The sequence below is a fragment of the Acartia tonsa genome, chromosome 4 (genome assembly GCF_053477335.1).
Source record: "Acartia tonsa isolate MP-2025a chromosome 4, ASM5347733v1, whole genome shotgun sequence".
Taxonomy (NCBI): domain Eukaryota; kingdom Metazoa; phylum Arthropoda; class Copepoda; order Calanoida; family Acartiidae; genus Acartia; species Acartia tonsa.
In genome coordinates this window covers 53461416-53479253 of record NC_137263.1, presented here as the reverse complement: position 1 = coordinate 53479253, position 17838 = coordinate 53461416, and the positions used below count along the sequence as shown (strand labels likewise).

The 17838-nt window shown below is 32.0% G+C and overlaps 1 protein-coding gene across 1 annotated transcript; it reads right to left on the bottom strand.

Annotated features, from left to right (window-relative positions):
• Positions 1–2008: 2008 nt before the first annotated feature.
• Positions 2009–5116, bottom strand: LOC145317776 (uncharacterized). Its single transcript, XM_080159045.1, has 7 exons — positions 5001–5116; positions 4592–4709; positions 4423–4511; positions 3773–3856; positions 3162–3244; positions 2599–2701; positions 2009–2216 (listed from the first exon to the last, which is right to left on the bottom strand). The coding sequence occupies exons 1-7, from the start codon at positions 5104–5106 to the stop codon at positions 2125–2127; spliced, it is 675 nt and encodes a 224-aa protein (XP_080015171.1). The 5' UTR covers positions 5107–5116; the 3' UTR covers positions 2009–2124.
• Positions 5117–17838: the final 12722 nt, after the last annotated feature.

Sequence of the window (17838 nt, the reverse complement as noted above, 5' to 3'; positions counted from 1 at the left end):
ATCAAACATAAGTTATCTTCATCATTTTTGTAAAAAAAATGTTCCTGTAACTTTATTATTTTGTTTTATTTAAAAAATTTTTATGTAATTAGAATTTCTTAAAAACAGGACAAAATGATATCTTAATTAATTGTCTATAACTCACCTTGTTCGCTTGTCCTTAAATTAAGCTCTAAGTCTATTTTCTGAGCTTTTATTGAAGATTAATATCGTTTTCTTATTCGTTAGCTTAACAACTTTGAGGACTATTATTAGTTGAGTTCCCAAACGTTTCAACCACTAATTGTAATCTACAAAAAAAGGTAACTTCATGTATCATCAATGAGGAAGTACATTAATTTATCTGTCATTGTCTTATCCCTTTAAATCCCTGGGAGATAAGACCTTGATGTTTAAGAGATCTTAAATAACACGGACACAAACAATTTACTTTTAAATACATCTCCCTTTCCTCTCATCCATAAATAACTGGGAATTTTAAAATTTGGACCATTTTCCCATAGATTTTGGATTATTATGTTTTTATAGCATCATCTCTCTAGGGACAGGTGGGCGCATTATACTCCCCCCCCCCCCACTCACATATGCATATTAGTTTATATCGATTTACCACCCCCCTAATTATTTATATGTGGATTGCAAAGTAATTCCCACCCTTCTAACCCCCACCCCCCACCATTTTATTGGATATACTATATCCCACCTATATTAAAAGCGCAGCAACTGTGCATATATATTTTCTGTTAATCCGTACGTCTTGCAATAAAAAATAGATTAGACGCTAGTTTTCTGAAAGTAAACTTCATTTTTAATTTTTTCTCTTTAAATAAATGGATTTAATTCTACGGCTAAGGTTAAAAAGTGTCACGATTTCATAAAAAAATGAAATAGGCTTTTATACTTTTAAGATTTTACGTGGTCTCTAGAAGGTTTTAAGCTATTTTATTTTTAAGGCTTTTTTTCTGCCCCTTCGATTCAAGAGTCACTGGGATGGTTTTAGGCTATTATCAATCTTCGAATATGGAGCACCCGGATGATAGGGGGGCAGCCGAGAGCTTTTAAAAAAGTAACTAGTATTATTAAAAACCTGTATGACACTTCCAATGGATCTGCATGATCTTGTTGAAACCATATGAACGCCACGCCCCAGCTCTGTATTTCTATATTTAGAGTTCACATGAATCATTATTATCTGCTTGTGCCATACCTACCCCCCCCCCCCCCATGATAATTAGGGGGGGGGGGGGATATGCCATAACCTAATAAATTTATAAATAATATGTAAATCAATAAATAACAACTATTTATAGAATTATATGCAATATAATAAAGGGTAGCATTATAAATTGTTAGAATTTTTGGATTATGTATTAAATAGTTTTGAAAGGATTAAATTTATGATTTCACACACCCCTTTCTTGTAAAAAAAAACACGGGTGACAAAATCCAACACGCGAAGCTTATGAAAAACAAACGGACAAACAAATATTTCAAAATCAAAGACATTATTGAAAATCCAAACAAAATTTTGATGTAATCAGTCACAAAATAGCTTAAATCTCTATGTACTTACGTTTTTAGACTTGCTTATAGAGAATCTATGCTTGTTACATTGTGCCTTATCATCATATGAATTATCATTTCAAATATAACTACAGCACATAAAAAATGTCATGAAACATAAAAATGAACATACAGACTTTTTGGCAATGGTTATTGAGATGCTACTCTATTAAAACTGTACCTAAATGATACAAACATCATTATTTTAAGTCTGAAAACGGTAGCATGATATCAACACACCTAAAAGATGCACTTTAAATCATAGTGCTTAAAAAGTAAACTTCAAAACTTTTGCAATGACAAGTGTATTGTTTTACGGAGATTTTTTAATTTGCTAAAAAGTTGCCAAACGCATTGCAAAATTATAATTTTGTAGTTATTCAGGAAAAAAATAGCAAATCACATAAAACTCAATTTCAAAAAATCATAAATCTACTAATTCTTGTTTTATCTTTCGCATTTAATTTATAATTTATATTTTTAAAAGTAAAAGCTAAAACACATATCTTTTATTTGAAAAGTTCAATTATAGATATTTTTATTAACATAATCAATTAGTAATTAACAACCATCAACATTTTCAGGGTAGTCACAATAACCAGCACTTTCATTGAATACAAGTCCATCTCCACAATATTCAGGGGTAGCGTGGCCTGTAAGGATTTTTGAATTAAACCATAAAATATTTTTTCCCTAATATATAACTCACATTGCCATTTACGAAAATAAGATATTAATGAGTAATTTCTGTTTAGGATAAGTGGGTTAAATTAAACAATACTGTTTATTTTATTAAAAATATCCTTGTATTTAATGTTATACATAAAAAATGATAAAAAAAATTTATTGAAAAAATTTAGAACCTAGTAACAGTGTCTAACTTTTTATCTTTGTGACGTAACAAAAATCCATCTCTTTTTTAGGCGTTTCCTTTCCCACCTCCCCTCTCATCCTACGATTTTTGTTACGTCACAAAGATAAAAAGACACTATTACTAGGTTCAATTTTATTGAAAAAATTTCCTCTAAAACCTACCATTGAAGCAGTTGTACCAGAGGTCAGAGCAGGGGCCAGAGGCGAAGAAACCATTGTCCTCTGGGCAGGTCCAGCTAACCTCGTCAGGTGACTCACAGATAAACTAACAGACCAATACTTTTCATTCTACTATCTCAGTTTTAAATAGTAAGGCAATACATGTATAGATTTAAATATATAACCCAGAAAAATTCCTAACCAAAGGGGTGGGGACCTTGTTTTCTCTTTTGTAAATACTTAGCTGTATTTATTTTTCCAACGATATTGGCAGATATTCAAAGATCCAATTAAATGGCTTTTTTGTGAATATTCCTTAAGTGAGATTTTATAATATACGTCATTTTTATAAATAAATGCTGAAAAACGGCTGTACCAATCATACAAAATTTTTCAGGTAAGATTTGTATAGGTCCATGGCAGGTTTAAGTATATTTTGATTCTCCCCACCTTTAGGTATATGGCACCCCCAAAAAAAGCAAATTGTATTTCTTGAATCTAAACTATATTTGTGGGTTACCGCCACCCCCCTGAAAACTAAAGACCAATCATTAAAGTATCAGTGCCTGAAGACCAGCAGTGTCACAAGCGCAAGCTTGGTAGCTGCGCTCCCCAGTTCCGCTCATGCTCATGGTGGCGCAGTCACCAACTAAAACAAGAGTTATACAGTATTAACACTTTTAATGTTACAGATTCGGAAACAGCGCGCGCTAATTAGTACAGCTCTTGCTTTTTGTGGTATAATTGTTCTTCACTATATACAAACATTATAGTTAACACTTGGAAATTGCGCTATCTAGTTTAGCACATGCTTTTTGTAGCAAAGTTTTTAACTGAACAAAAATATGTTTTCCGTATATTAGGTACATAAATTACAGAGACACGTTTGAAAACTGTGTCCTTGGTGATACAATCACCAGCTAAACCAAAAGTTAGTTACATATAACCTAAAATTTGTAAACATTTTTTATCATCAGCTGTAACCAACAATTGAATTAATCTTAAAAATATTTGCCAATTTTAGGAAATTTTATGTGATTTTTGGGGGCAATGCATCATAGCAAAGACAACTTTTTCATCAGCCCCCAAAACATTATTTTAAAATTTATTTCGCTTGTTGGCTATAGGTAATTCCTAGTTTAACATACTTGTGCAATTTCAAAGATTATACTTTTACCTTCATTATTTCCACAGTCCTCAGTGACACAGGTTCCAGCACATTCCTGGCTAGGGTGGTCAGGATAGTAGCTCATTCTGTTTCCTTAAAAATTAGGCTGTACTTTCATTGTAATGACATTAAAAAGGATAAAATTGTAAATTATTCCTTGGGATTCATTCTGAATCTTATAAGATGTTATTATATTGTCTTAGATTGCAAAGTAAAATAAAATATTCTAATTTAGAATGATAGACTCTTAACATATATTCTTTTTCTTTATAAGTCGAAGGTATACCTGAAATGCTCCATTCTCAGATATTATATCCTTACTCCATTGTATCTGTCATGATTCCATATGTAAGTTTACCTGAAGTAGCCCAAGCCCAGATATTATGGCCCTCCTCCATTGTATCTGTCTTGATACTATTTGTCTAAAATTTACCTGAAGGACTTAATTCCCAGATATCCTGTCCATTCTCCAATGTATCTGTCAAGATGCTCTCCACCTAAAGTTTATCTGAAGTAGCCCAAGCCCAGTTATTATGTCCATTCTCCATTGCATCTCTCTTGATACCATCTGTAAGCTTACCTGAAGTGCTCCAAGACCAGCTATTTAGTCCTGCCTGCCTCTATTGTATCTGTCTTGATACTGTCTGTCTAAAGTTTACCTGAAGTAGCCCAAGCCCAGATATTATGGCCCTCCTCGATTGTATCTGACCTAATACCATCAGTCCAGGCCCATGGTGAAACAAGTTTCCTTAACAATATAATTTTAGTAAAAACTACTTAAAATATCACAATCTTCTAGATTTAGCACATGATTAACAATATACTTACTTTGAGAAATGTGCCATAACATTTTCCATTTCAGTGATGTCATTAACAATCCAGAGATGGTTTTCAGGATCAATGTCAGTACATTGTTTCTGAGCATCAGCCTTGCTGGAAGCCATACCTGCAATATTAGAGAGTTGTCATAAGATTGATAGAAGCATTGTCATATTATCAGCAGCTGCCTTTCTGTAAGCAAAATATTCAATAAATCTTTGTATTCATGTACGTATGCAATCTTCAACAAAATTTGAAATCCCTTTTGTTTGCATGTCAAAATTCATACAATTGATACATGAATTAAATATCTTTTGTAATTAATTTTTAATGGTTTAAAATTTTATGGAAATATGTTTAACTTCATATCCTTGCTAAAAGTTAAATATACTTTTAATAAAAAATTAATATTGATTACCAAACAGGTAGCATTTTCCATTAACAACTTCCATGTCTCCAGGACAGTTGGCCTGGACCATGACAGCAGCCAGCAAAACTGATGCAAAGGTCAAAAACATTTTCATCTTGTAGTCTGAAAATAAATTTATAGTTTTATCAAAAAATACTCTACAAAATCATATATTGTTTAGTTTGATTATATAGAAGATAAACCATGTAGCACACTGATAAGTGTAAATTTGTGCTTTAATTAAAAATAGAAATGGACCATCAACCCCCCCCCCCCTTTCCACCCACTCCTATACATTGGAAAACACATTTTAAGTAATGTAGCATATTTAGAATATGCTGTTTTTGAGTTAAGTTATATAAAATAATTCCTGGCAGAACTGTATTATTTTTTTTTATTTCTTGCTAGAATATACTTCAAATAAAGACTGAAAAAATTTTAGCATTTCTTAATCAGACTTTTTTTAAAGTAATAAACTATTTAAATTTATTGTAAATAACAGCAGTAGTAAGAAATTGACATCATATTCAGATAAAATTTAAACAAAACTAACTTAATTTATCTTTAAAAACGTGAGTAAGATAAATAAGAATATTTTTTTATCTTTTTCTTAAAACCTGACGTATGTTCAGGGATCTAAAGAAATAAATTGATATACATCCCCAATGATAGAATACAAAATTTCCCCCTTTTTTTGATTACAATTAGTGGTTGAAACGTTTTGGCACTCAACTTAATGAACAATGTAATTAAAATTCAATGGCAATCCCCAAAGTTGGTAAGACAACGAAAACGTTAATATAAAACTTGGGGAATATTTGATTTACATCTCAATGTCCCCTACCTCCCTGCGTGTGTTATACATTTGTTGTTTGTTTTAAGGAAATCAAATATTTTTAAAGATTAAGGAATTGTGAAAGTGTACAAAAGAATAAAACTTGAATTTCATATTCAATTTTTTTAATTTTAAATAAAACAAATTTTTTTTAGTTACACTTTTTTCCTAGAAAATTATATTTAAAAATTTATATGAATAAAGAGCTATGAGAGTCAACTGTCTACAATCTACATGGCACTAAATAAAAAAGGTCACGGCTGACATGTTATTGACATTTTGTAATTTGAAATAAATGTCTAATGTTTCTGTAGTGTAGATACCTGTGTTTTAATAGCCTATGAAACCTTGTAATTTCATAATTATGAATTTAATAAAACTAATGATGCAATCATTTTTTACAAGAAAATGTTCTAGGAATTGTTATTTTAGATCTTATTTACGTATTTCAATATTGTACATTGTTTATTACTACTGGAATCCTATATCTCCACAATAATGACATTTCTCGTATTCATTCGAATCCGGTGGATAGGAACCGGTTCTCATCCATACGAAAAAACTATGTCTAGCATCGTATTATATCCAGTTTTCTACGAATATAGAAATGTACAATCATAAGATTAAAACCAGTTTTTTTATCCGGTGCCTCCGGCACCTCGGGGCTAAAAAAAACAGTTTTAATCTTATAATTGTACATTCTATATCCGCGGAAAGCCGTTTATAATACGATACGAGAACTATTATTATGTCTTCTAGGGCGTTTAAAGTACTACCCAACACCTTCCCCCTCCTGTTAAAATATTTTGTCCTTATTTGCCATGCAATGTAAGTATTTAGTTATAATTAGGGTTGGGCCGGATATCCGGAGTGGCCGGATATCCGGCCAAATACCGGATATTGAAACTATCCGGCCGGATATCCGGCCACACCGGATATCCGGATACCGGATATTGAAACTATCCGGCCGGATATCCGGCCCAACCCTAGTTATAATGACATCAGACTGTCGATATGTCGATAATATGTCAGTTATAATCACTTATTCAATTGTTGTAAGGTGATCTGTTGAGCCCTTCACGATATCTTAATGTACAGACAAATTAAATCAAATTTCAGAGTAGCAACAATTGATATATTAGTACTTGGATGTTGCACCAGATTTTCATGCTCGAAGCTGGCCAAAATAACGATACAATTACAAACTATCCATTTCTACCAAATACCATTCCCTCCTACTAGATGAACGAACTGACCAATAAATGTGATCCATTTCAGCAAGCTAAATTGACGGCAGATTTTCCCCTGTCAAAATATCCACGTATTGTATATCCATTGTATCAACGCTACTTGGAAAGTATATCGTGTGAAAGGTAAATGTAAAAAAATACCAAACCCTGCAAAAGAATTTGTTTTGAAATGCTTCTCTGTCAAATATATAAATTGTTTAAAGCGCAACCCCTTTTTTTGGTTCCAATGGAATTTTTGGTATTTTGTGTGTGTGTGGGTGTGTGTGAGTGTGTGGGTGTGTAATGCGTTTTATTGTACATGCTACTACATGGGTAAAACTAACAGGTGGTTTTTTTAGGACTTTGCTATTTTCAGGGATGTAGGGCTAAGTAAATGGGAGACAAATTCATCCTCCCTAAAAACAATCTATTAATCTAAGGGACAGAGGGGACTTTTGACTAAAAATTATACTCGTACCCAAAGTTTTATAAGCATAGTTCATCTCAATTGTTAGATTAAAAATTTTGGGTACTTGTATCAAATCTTGATTTGTTAGGTAAAACTAGCAGTGAATAAACTTTTCTACCACTAATTTTATCTATAAAAGAGGTAATTTTGTTCATTATTATTGCGGCTGTGCATTGATTCAACACCCAATGTCTTATTTTTAAATGGATTGTAGAAGGATTTTTCATGCAGTTATTTATCCATCTAATCCTGGATGGCATACAGTAGAGAAAAGCTGGGAATACAAAAAAATTAATTGGTATTTTTTAATCCAACATATTTGGAATTTTTTAAAGAGCAAAAATGGTAAAGTAGGAAGATTCAAATTTATAATGGCGGGAAGATTAAAATATCGTTTTTTTCTACCTCATAGATCCTAGAAAAAAAGGCATGATGAGGAGTTAAATCGGGGCCCAATTATGTACAGTACTATATCGAACTTAAAGTAGACTGTCATCAATTGCATAGCAAATATTGCTGGTTTACAGAAACATTTTTTTGTAGGGGGAATAAAACAGAAAAAAAGAAGTTATGCTTTACGGGTAAAAATTAAAAGGGTAATGGGTGAAGAAATTCCAACCATTTAGTTTTCATCTATTTTTTTACAGGTGTTTCCACGTTGACACATCATTGGTTATTGTGTATTAAACTGTAAAAGCATTCGTTATATTTTGTAAAATTTGTAGCTAAAGTTACGTCATAACTAAAAGTGTAAAATTGATACACACTGCAAATATGTCATAGATGAAATATTGTATTTGGAAATGCCTTGGCCCATAAAGTGTATAAGAAATAGAACAGAACTCAGCAAAAAATCTCCTGAAGAGCACATAAAAATCATCTAAATCATGAGAAAATCCTATTTTTTAAAATAGTTTGATCCGCATTTTGTGGATTATCCATATCATAAATTAGTAAAGCACTTTCTTCTGATTGAAGAAAAATATTTTGGAAATTGTAGCTTATTTTTTCACATGTCTTAGATCTAATGTAAGCTAGTGGCTAACAATTCGTTAAACATTGCAATAGTCTAAAAGGGGAAGAAATGAAATATTTGCAAAAACTGACCTACAACTTCCTTGCAGAATGATATGCACACCAGACAAAAGGTTCACCCCATTCATAACAATTAAAATTCTACAACAATGCAGTGTGCTGGGGAGGAAAAAAGATATCCCACCCTTTTTTCCCTTTCAATGACGTTTTTGCGAATTCACGGATTTTTTAACATATCAAATAGTCATTCCATTATATAAAGTTGGAAAGGTTTTTTGTCTGAAGCTTAAGATTTTAATAATTACTGAACTGGTTTAGTTCTCAATTATAGAGTATCTTTGAATAGATCCCTGGATGGTTTTAGCCTATTTATTTGAAAATTTGAGGTTTGGATTTAGGCTATATCTCCATTTGGATACACAGCAAATAGATGATAGAAGCGAAGCCATCAGGTAATGAAATTAAATCCTATTGAAATGTTATTGTGCCCCCTCTATTATTTAGCTATTTTAAGAGTTAAAATTTTAGCTTTATTATAAGAACACTACCTTTATCCTCTTTTTTTACCTATCTATGTGTTTAATCATTTTTTTATATCCGGACTTTTTTCTCCCACATTCGAGTTTTTTTTAAGGGTTATAAATTAAGTTTTTTTTAGGGGGAAGGGGGGTGTTTTTCAAGGGTAAATTAGGAACAGGTATTTTTAGATCCCTTTTTACAGTAGCAATGTTACTCTTTAATTAATGTTAGTCTGTCCGTTTGTCTAGTTTCGTTTTATGTGTACTAATTAATATTCAGTGAGGGAGGAGATACATTGGACTGTAAATTATACTGGTCCCCATAGTTTTATAAACACTTTGTTGGCTTTAAAAATTTGGAAAAAATTATTAAATCTTGATTGGGTTGTACAAACTATTAGTATCCAAACTTTTCCACCAATAATTTTTAATCTACTAAAGGGGTATATACTTTTATATATATGTATGATATATTTGAATGTATGTACATCAATTTATTGTCAATCGTCTTATCCCTTTAGATCCCTGTCATTATTATATGTTGAGTATCAGAAATCAATTATGCTCTTTAATGAAAATGTTTCATTCCATATAATTTTGTAACTTTAATGTTCTTACAAAATAACTTACTGGTAGTTTGTTATTGCTGCGCCACTTACGTACATAATTGTCCTTGTTGAATACCTTTTTACATTTTGTATAGATGATTAATTTGGTTTTAAAGCTTAACAAAATTTAAAATATAAAGTAAAATTAATAGGAAGCATAATTTAACTTCATATGCTGCAGTAGTTGTATTTTTATTGTCTGTTAGTTTAGGTTATATTGTGTACCTGCAGGGTTAGGGAATTTCCTGAAGCACTAGTAGTCAAAGTTGGGACAGTATTAACCCAAAGTCAATATGCAGGTAGGTAAGTATTTGGCTTCAAAACTGTGGTTACTTGATTGGTTGGTAAAATCTAGAATTGTAATTTTTTTTCCAACAATAAAATCAATCTACTGATAGGGTAACCATAAGTGGGGATGTACATCATTTATCATCAATTGTTATATCCCTTTAGATCCATGGTAAAAAAAAGCCATTTTGTGGGTTTTCTTGAGTTTAAGCTGGTCAATATTTCATCATTAGTTTGGATAATTTTGCGGATAAAGCCGTAGTGTTTCCACAGTGATGAAGAATTAGTTGCTATAATAGTAGCAAAGCTACTATATAATTCGAAATGTCTGGACGTCTGTACTTTTTATTTGCTTTACTGTTCTTATTTTTTACATTCAAGAGCTTTTCTACTTATGGATGTTGTAATCCTTGTCTTGATACAGAAGTTTTGGTAAAGCAATTTTAGAGATCTTTACAAACACTAATGTATTTTGTTTAACCTTTATAATGGCAAAATAAACCTTGTTTAGTTTTTTTAAATAAACAAAATGCAGATCAAAATAATTAATGCATTATTGTAGCTTTGTTGTTTGATCGTTTTTTATTCATTTTTAGCAGCTTCGCCTTCATAGGCCTCTAGCGGCACCGTGGGAAGGGGTGGAGGCCGAGGGGTTGTCAACCCTATACTTTTTCCCAGGAACTAATTCTCTTGGGGGGATGGAAGTACTTTCCCTCAAAATAGTTCTAAATCTTCCCAAAACCTATTAGAAGCTTTACTGCGAACGGTTAATGAGATGATTTGGTGCACACTGACAGACTCATAGATATCCTGTTATTTTTACATAAGTATAATATTTCTTTTATCTTGCCATCTTATTATGCTCTCTCAATGATTTACCATTAATTTTCAAACATTAACGGTTTTACATGAACATATATTTGAATGACCATATTGACCATACTCCACTTACTTTGCTGCTCTTTTCAAGAAAGTTATTACCACGGACTAATTTTAGAAAGAGTGGCGGATTTATTTTCAGCACACTTCTCCCTGGAACTCGATTTTGAACACACACAGAGAACCTTAGCTAAAACAAGGCAGACTAATGGATGTAGAATATATGTAGAAACATTGTCGTCAATTTAGGTTGCTAAAATAAACATCGTTTATTGGCCAGTAGGATGTGAAGGGATGTTAGGGGATCATTAGTTTAGCCAGCTACAAGTTCACTATGTTAGATGACATGGAAATTTGATGTAAGATCCAAGTTATAATAAATCCATTGGTAAAAATAAGGGATGGGTAGGATCTTTAGTCTTTACCAGAAGATGGGTAAAAAAAGATGTATTTTTTAGTTCCAGACCCGGATATATTATTACTTAAATGTTAAACTAGATTTTCATGTTCTCTAATAAAGTGAGAATCGCAGTGGACTAAAATAACGATACCCCCCATCAACCCTCTTTGCCCCATTCCCTCCCCTCCTACTCTATGAATGACCTGACCAATTAATGAGTTACTTGTTAACAACCTAAATTGACGACAATTTTCTCCTGTCATAATATCCATTATATTCTTATCTATTAGTTCTTTCCATCAATTAACAAAGTAGCATTGTAGTTATGTCAATATTAAGCATGGTAAAAACTACTTTCAAATCTCTTTAAATTCTAATTTAAAGTGATCGTTCTTTTTAAAATTTATCCTTGAAAAACATTAATAACACATACACGTTCCATTTAATATAACATCAAATCTTAATGATTTTTATAGAAATTTTTACAATAAAATCATACACTTTATTTATTATTGATTCATTCACCTGAAATAAGTTTTATTACATTTTAGTAAATTAATTGAAATTCTTGGAAATTTTTATGATATAACAATAACATCATCATTAAAAGTGTATGTAACTCTCTAAGCCGAGTTCCAATGCATTTATTAAAAGTAACCAATAATTTTGAGCAAACGAATAAGATAAAACTTTGGGTACCAGTATAATTAACAGTCCAATGGCCTCTCTCTTCCAGTATAATATATAGTAGCTGGACATTAATACATGGCAAATAGGTCTTGACAAGGATTTTAAATAAAGAGTGTTCCCGCGTTACTGTCTGTTTTAGTAATACTACTATTTGACTAATTTTCATATAATATTTAATTTACTTGTAAAAAGTAACAGTGCCTAAACTAACAGATTTAAATTACATAAGGGGTAATTTTGTACTTATAATTGGGAGTTTTATGAAATTATCGTCTGTTGTTGCATCCATGGATTTAAATATTTAGATGCAGGGAGGGAGGGGACATTTGACTGTTTGTCACACTTGTCCCCAAAGTTTTAGAATAACATTTTCTTTTTCGTTGGACTTTTTTGGGAACTTTTATTTAGTTTGATTGGTTGGTCCATTAAGTTGAGTGTCCAAACGTTTTAACCACTGATTGTAATCTACAGAATGGGTAACTTTGTGTATCACCATTGGGAATTTACATCAATTTTTTCTACCATTGTCTTGTCCCTTTAGAACCTTAGTTTAGGTGTCACAAGAAATTGACTTTGAGTGTTTGTGTTGGTTTGTAAAAACATAAAAATTTTAAATTTTAATCTCTTCAATATACAAATATTTCCTACATTTAACAAATTTAAGTTTTTAAGTATTTCAATTTTATTTTATTATACTTAGTTTCATAAAATTACTTGAGACTTCACCCCTATCCTTTTCAACCTTTGAATTCCCTCCCCATTTACTAATCAACTACTTTTTAAAAGCGAAGCTTTTCTATAATTAGGGTCGGTCGGTCAGTCCGTACGTCCGTCCGTCCGTCCGAGATAGATAGCTTTTATTCGTTAATTTAGGCATGTTAGAATTGTCCTATCGATTTCAAACTTTGCATGATGATTCCTGTAGTAGTTAGGTACAATTTAGAAAGCGTAGCAACTCTATAATCATTACCAGAATGTCCGTACGTCCATTTTAAACATGTTGACTTTTCTAATTTTTTAACAGCAACTTTTTATGTGATCTTATTATCCGTTTGATCTGATTTTTGGTATATTGATTCCTGGGACAACAAAGAACAATATTTTAAGCGAAGCAACTCTATAATCAAATCCTAAAAATGTAAGTATGTCCATAAACTCAATAAACATTATCCTGTATCAAGAAGTTTTTCAACAAATTTACTTACAATTTTGCTTCGACTCTTATACTTTTATATTCTGATAATTCAGTTTAGACACTATACAAGTGTTAATGTCCGCTTGACCTAACGTTTCAGTGCTTCGCTTTTATGGATGTTGTCATCCTTGTTAAAAATATTTTTAGGGGTGATTTTGTCTCATAGCAATAAAATCCCTATTTAATAATGTCAAATTCTCCATTTAGAAGCTGGCTTTATCTCTTAATACGTACTTCTTTATTTCTGGATTTATTTGACTCCATTTATAGCTTAACAATACAATCTATGAATTTCTATGTTCTTGTTTTCCCATAAATCTTGAGCTATAAGACATTGGAAGATAAATTTATATACATCCTCACTGATGATAAACTAAATCACCCCTTGTGCAGATTAAAATTATTTGTTGAACACTCCTAGTTTAGTAAGCAACCAACTAAAATTCCATATTTGTTCTCAAAGTTTAAAGCCTATTGATGAAGCTTTGGGTACCTGTGAAAATTTTCGACCAATGTCCTCTCTCTTCCTGTGTGCTCCCTATAAATTTACAAATCTAAGCTCTCATGTAAATATCCGTTTAAACTTTTTATTCAAGTATTTAAGAATTTGGGTAAATTTTCACAATGGATATAGGATATACGTGGATATATTGACAGGGGAAAATTTGTCGTCAATTTATCTTGCTAATATGGACCACATTTATTAGTCAGTTCGTTCATCCAGTAGTAGGGGAGGGGATGGTGGTACCGTTATATTCACTTATCAGAGTATATGAAAATCTGGTGCAACATCCAAGTAAAATATATATCCATTATATTCTCACAAAAAACATGGACATTTATGTCCTTAAGTTGCGCAGCAATCACAAGCTGACAAAATGTTTTTAGCTTGATTAGTCGATATTTTAAAAAATATCCAATCATCAGATATCAATAATACAAAGTAGAATAATGTCTGTCTGTCTGTCTGTCCGTCTATCTGTCTGTCCGTCCGTCCGTCTGTCTGTCTGTCTGTCTGTCTCTCTGTCTGTCTGTCCGTCCGTCCCTTAAGATCTCGGTAACCACTGAACCGATAGGATTCTACTCTTCAGGGAATATACCTACTGGTCCTGTCGTGGTTTTAGGCTATTTTTCAAAAAACAAAAAAATCCCGCCTCCATTTTTTTTTTGTAGAGGATTTCCTTGGATTTTTTTTTCGTAGAAGATTTCCTTGATCCTTTTACAAATTTTACCAAATTTTTTTTATTAACTCTTGGGGCAAAGCCCCTAGAGGCTAGGAGCGAAGCCCCTAGTATTATATATTATGTTTTTGAATCTTTAAAATAAGCCAATAAACCAGGAAATTCATATAATTTGAGGTTATAACAGACGTACGGATAGACATTAAATACACATTAATCAAAAGTAAACAAGGATGACAACATCCATAAAAGCGAAGCACTGAAACGGTAGGACAAACGGACATTAACACTTGTATAGTATCTGAACTGAAAAATCGGAACATAAATGTATAAATGTCGAATCAAAATTGTAGGTAAATTTGTTGAAAAACTGCTTAAAACAGGATAATGTTTATGGACATACTTACATTTTTGGACTTGATTATAGAGTTGCTTCGCTTATAATATTGTTCTTTGTTGTCCCAGGAATCAAAATACCAAAAATCAGATCAAACGGATAATAAAAACACTTGAAAATGTGTTGTTAAAAAAGTAGAAAAATCAACATGTTTAAAATGGACGTACGGACATTCTGGTAATGATTATAGAGTTGCTACGCTTTCTAAATCGTACCCAACTACTACAGGAATCATCATGCAAAGTTTGAAATCGATAGGACAATTCTAACATGCCTAAATTAACGAATAAAAGCTATCTATCTCGGACGGACGGACGTACGGACGGACGTACGGACGGACGGACGGACGGACGTACGGACGGACCGACCCTAATTATAGAAAAGCTTCGCTTTTAAAAAAAACTTCAAATACCATGTTACACTATTTGTTTTTTAAATACTTAAACTTCTATTTGTGTGAAAATACATAAAGAATATCGTATATTTGGATTAATGTCAGTGTTGTACAAAATTCTTTTTTTTGTAGCAAAGCTACACTATAAGTCATACTTGTCAGTATGTCTGTTTTTCAAAGAATAATCTTTCCCATTTCAACTTTAACTTTGTGTGTTAAGTATATGCTCTTTATTTCTACTGTATCAATCATATGTACAAGGGGAGAAGGGTCAAAAGATAATTACCCCACCCCCCCCCCCCCCAAAAAAAAAATGAATTAAAGGAACCCTGGGGGAGGGTGTGTCCACTTACTTTATGAGACAAAAATTTAAATAACCTTAATGGATGTAGTATTACGTGGATGTTATGACAGCGGAAATGTTGTTTCAATCTAGCTTGCTAACCTGGACATCAGTTATTGGTCGGGTAAGGGCAAAGGGGGTGGTAGGGGGGAATCATTATTTAAACCAGCTACAAGTTTCACTTTAGTAGAGAACATGAAGATCTGGTGTAATATCCAAGTAATAATATATCGATTGGAATATCGTATATTTGGATTAATGTCAGTATTATATAAAATTCTTTTTTTTTGTAGCAGAGCCACTCTAAATGTCAGTATGTATGTGTTAAAAAAAACAAGCCTTTCATATTTGTGTGTTTATAGTGACAAGTCTATTACCTATTTTTCTTCTGTTTCAATCAACGATTCTAAAAAGGGAAGAAGGGTTAGGAGGTGATAATCACCCCCCCCCCCCACACCTATAAAAAGGAGCCTGGAGGAGGGGTTGTCCACATTATGGGAAAACAAGGATGACAACATCCATAAAAGCGAAGCACTGAAACAATAAGACAAACGGACATTAACACTTGTATAATGTCTAAACTAAATAATCAGAATATAAAAGTATAAATATCGAAGCAAAATTGTAAGTAAATTTGTTGAAAAACTGCTTGATACAGAATAATGTTTAAGGACATACTTACATTTTTTGGACTTGATTATAGAGTTGCTTCGCTTATAATATTGTTCTTTGTTGTCCCAGGAATCAATATACCAAAAATCAGATCAAACGGATAATTGAATCACATATAAATTTGTTGTTAAAAAATTAGAAAAATCAACATGTTTGAAATGGACGTACAGACATTCTGGTAATGGTTATAGAGTTGTTACGCTTTCTAAATCGTACCTAACTACTACAGGAATCATCGTGCAAAGTTTGAAATCGATAGGACAATTCTAACATGCCTAAATTAACGAATAAAAGCTATCTATCTCGGACGGACGTACGGACCGACCCTAATTATAGAAAAGCTTCGCTTTCAAAAATATATTTAACCTAAAATGTTGTATGTAATTGTCGTTGTAGGGAATGTTTGGTTGTAATTCAATGAGGTGGAATTATTTCAAATTATTTCCACCATTCAAATTGTTCAAGATGCTTGGCCAGGAATCTACAGGGATAAGACAATGGCCGATAAATTTATGTACATCTCCAATGATGATACATAAAATTACTCCTTCTGTAGATCACAATTAGTGGTTTAAATATTTGACACTCAACCAATAAACATGCAATAAAAGTCCCAAACGTTCATATGCCATCTAACGAAAAAATTTATTATAAGACTTTGGGACTTGTGTAATAAACAGTACAATGTCCTCTCCCTCCCTGAGATGCTTAGCACTTTCACACACAGGGATACAGAGGTTGGTAAATTCATAAAAAAATTATCTTTCTATCAACATCTTTAAGCTGCACAAAACATTATAGTCCAAATCAATATTTCATTAAACAATACTTGTAAGGATGAGTACATGGAAGAAAATTCAATCTTTTCTTCAACATTTAAGATTCTGTAGTAATTTTATTTGTAGAATAGATTAATTGATTTGCTATTAACCATTCCCTGATTTTTTACAAAACTCACACATATACAAACAAGGAAGGGAGATGACATTGGACTGAAAATCAAACTTGTACCAGGTACCTAGAACATCTTTCTTTTATTTTTTGGCTTTAAAACTTTTAATACTTTCATCAAATCGAGATTGGTTGGTTCAACTAGAAGTTGCCAAGCTTTTTATCAATTTGGATATACAATATCTTATCGTCCATTGTCTTATCCCTTAAGAACCCTGCATACAAACACACATAAATAATGTTGCAAGTTTGTAAACCTAAATTTGTCAGCCCACATTGTTAATATCTTGAAATATTGAAGTATATGCTAGGACAGAGACAGATATGCAGACAAATAAATAGACAGGTGATTTCCCATAAAGTGGCTTTTCGGGCACTAACCCTCTCCACCTTTTTATTAAATAATTTTTTTGATCATCCCTGTGGGTTTCAACACCAATGGTGCCCAAACCTGCGGGGATATCCAGTACCCAAAATAACCTAACCAAAAATAATATACATAAACAACCAAAAAACTACTAGTTTCAGTCAGATATTCTTACAAAATTTAAAGAATATGACTTCCTATCATTTGTAGATATGGAACTAATAGTGTTTTCTTAATTCAGCAAATAAATCCTTATATAAAAGTACCAGGATGTGTGTAAATCTATTTATCTGTATCTTAAGATTTCATTAACCGCTGGGCCGGTATGATTCTCCTTTACTGTTCTAAATAAATAAGAATACCGGAACCCTCCTTAGAGAAATTGAAAAAAATTGT

Excerpts from the sequence above, each read along its gene's own strand:
- LOC145317776 (XM_080159045.1), bottom strand. The coding sequence starts at position 5,106 with ATGAAAATGTTTTTGACCTTTGCATCAGTTTTGCTGGCTGCTGTCATG. Across the intron at positions 4,710-5,000 it reads TGGAAAATGCTACCTGTTTG|GTATGGCTTCCAGCAAGGCT; the intron begins GTAATCAATATT and ends CTAATATTGCAG. Across the intron at positions 3,857-4,422 it reads CTGGGCTTGGGCTACTTCAG|GAAACAGAATGAGCTACTAT; the intron begins GTAAACTTTAGA and ends CTAATTTTTAAG.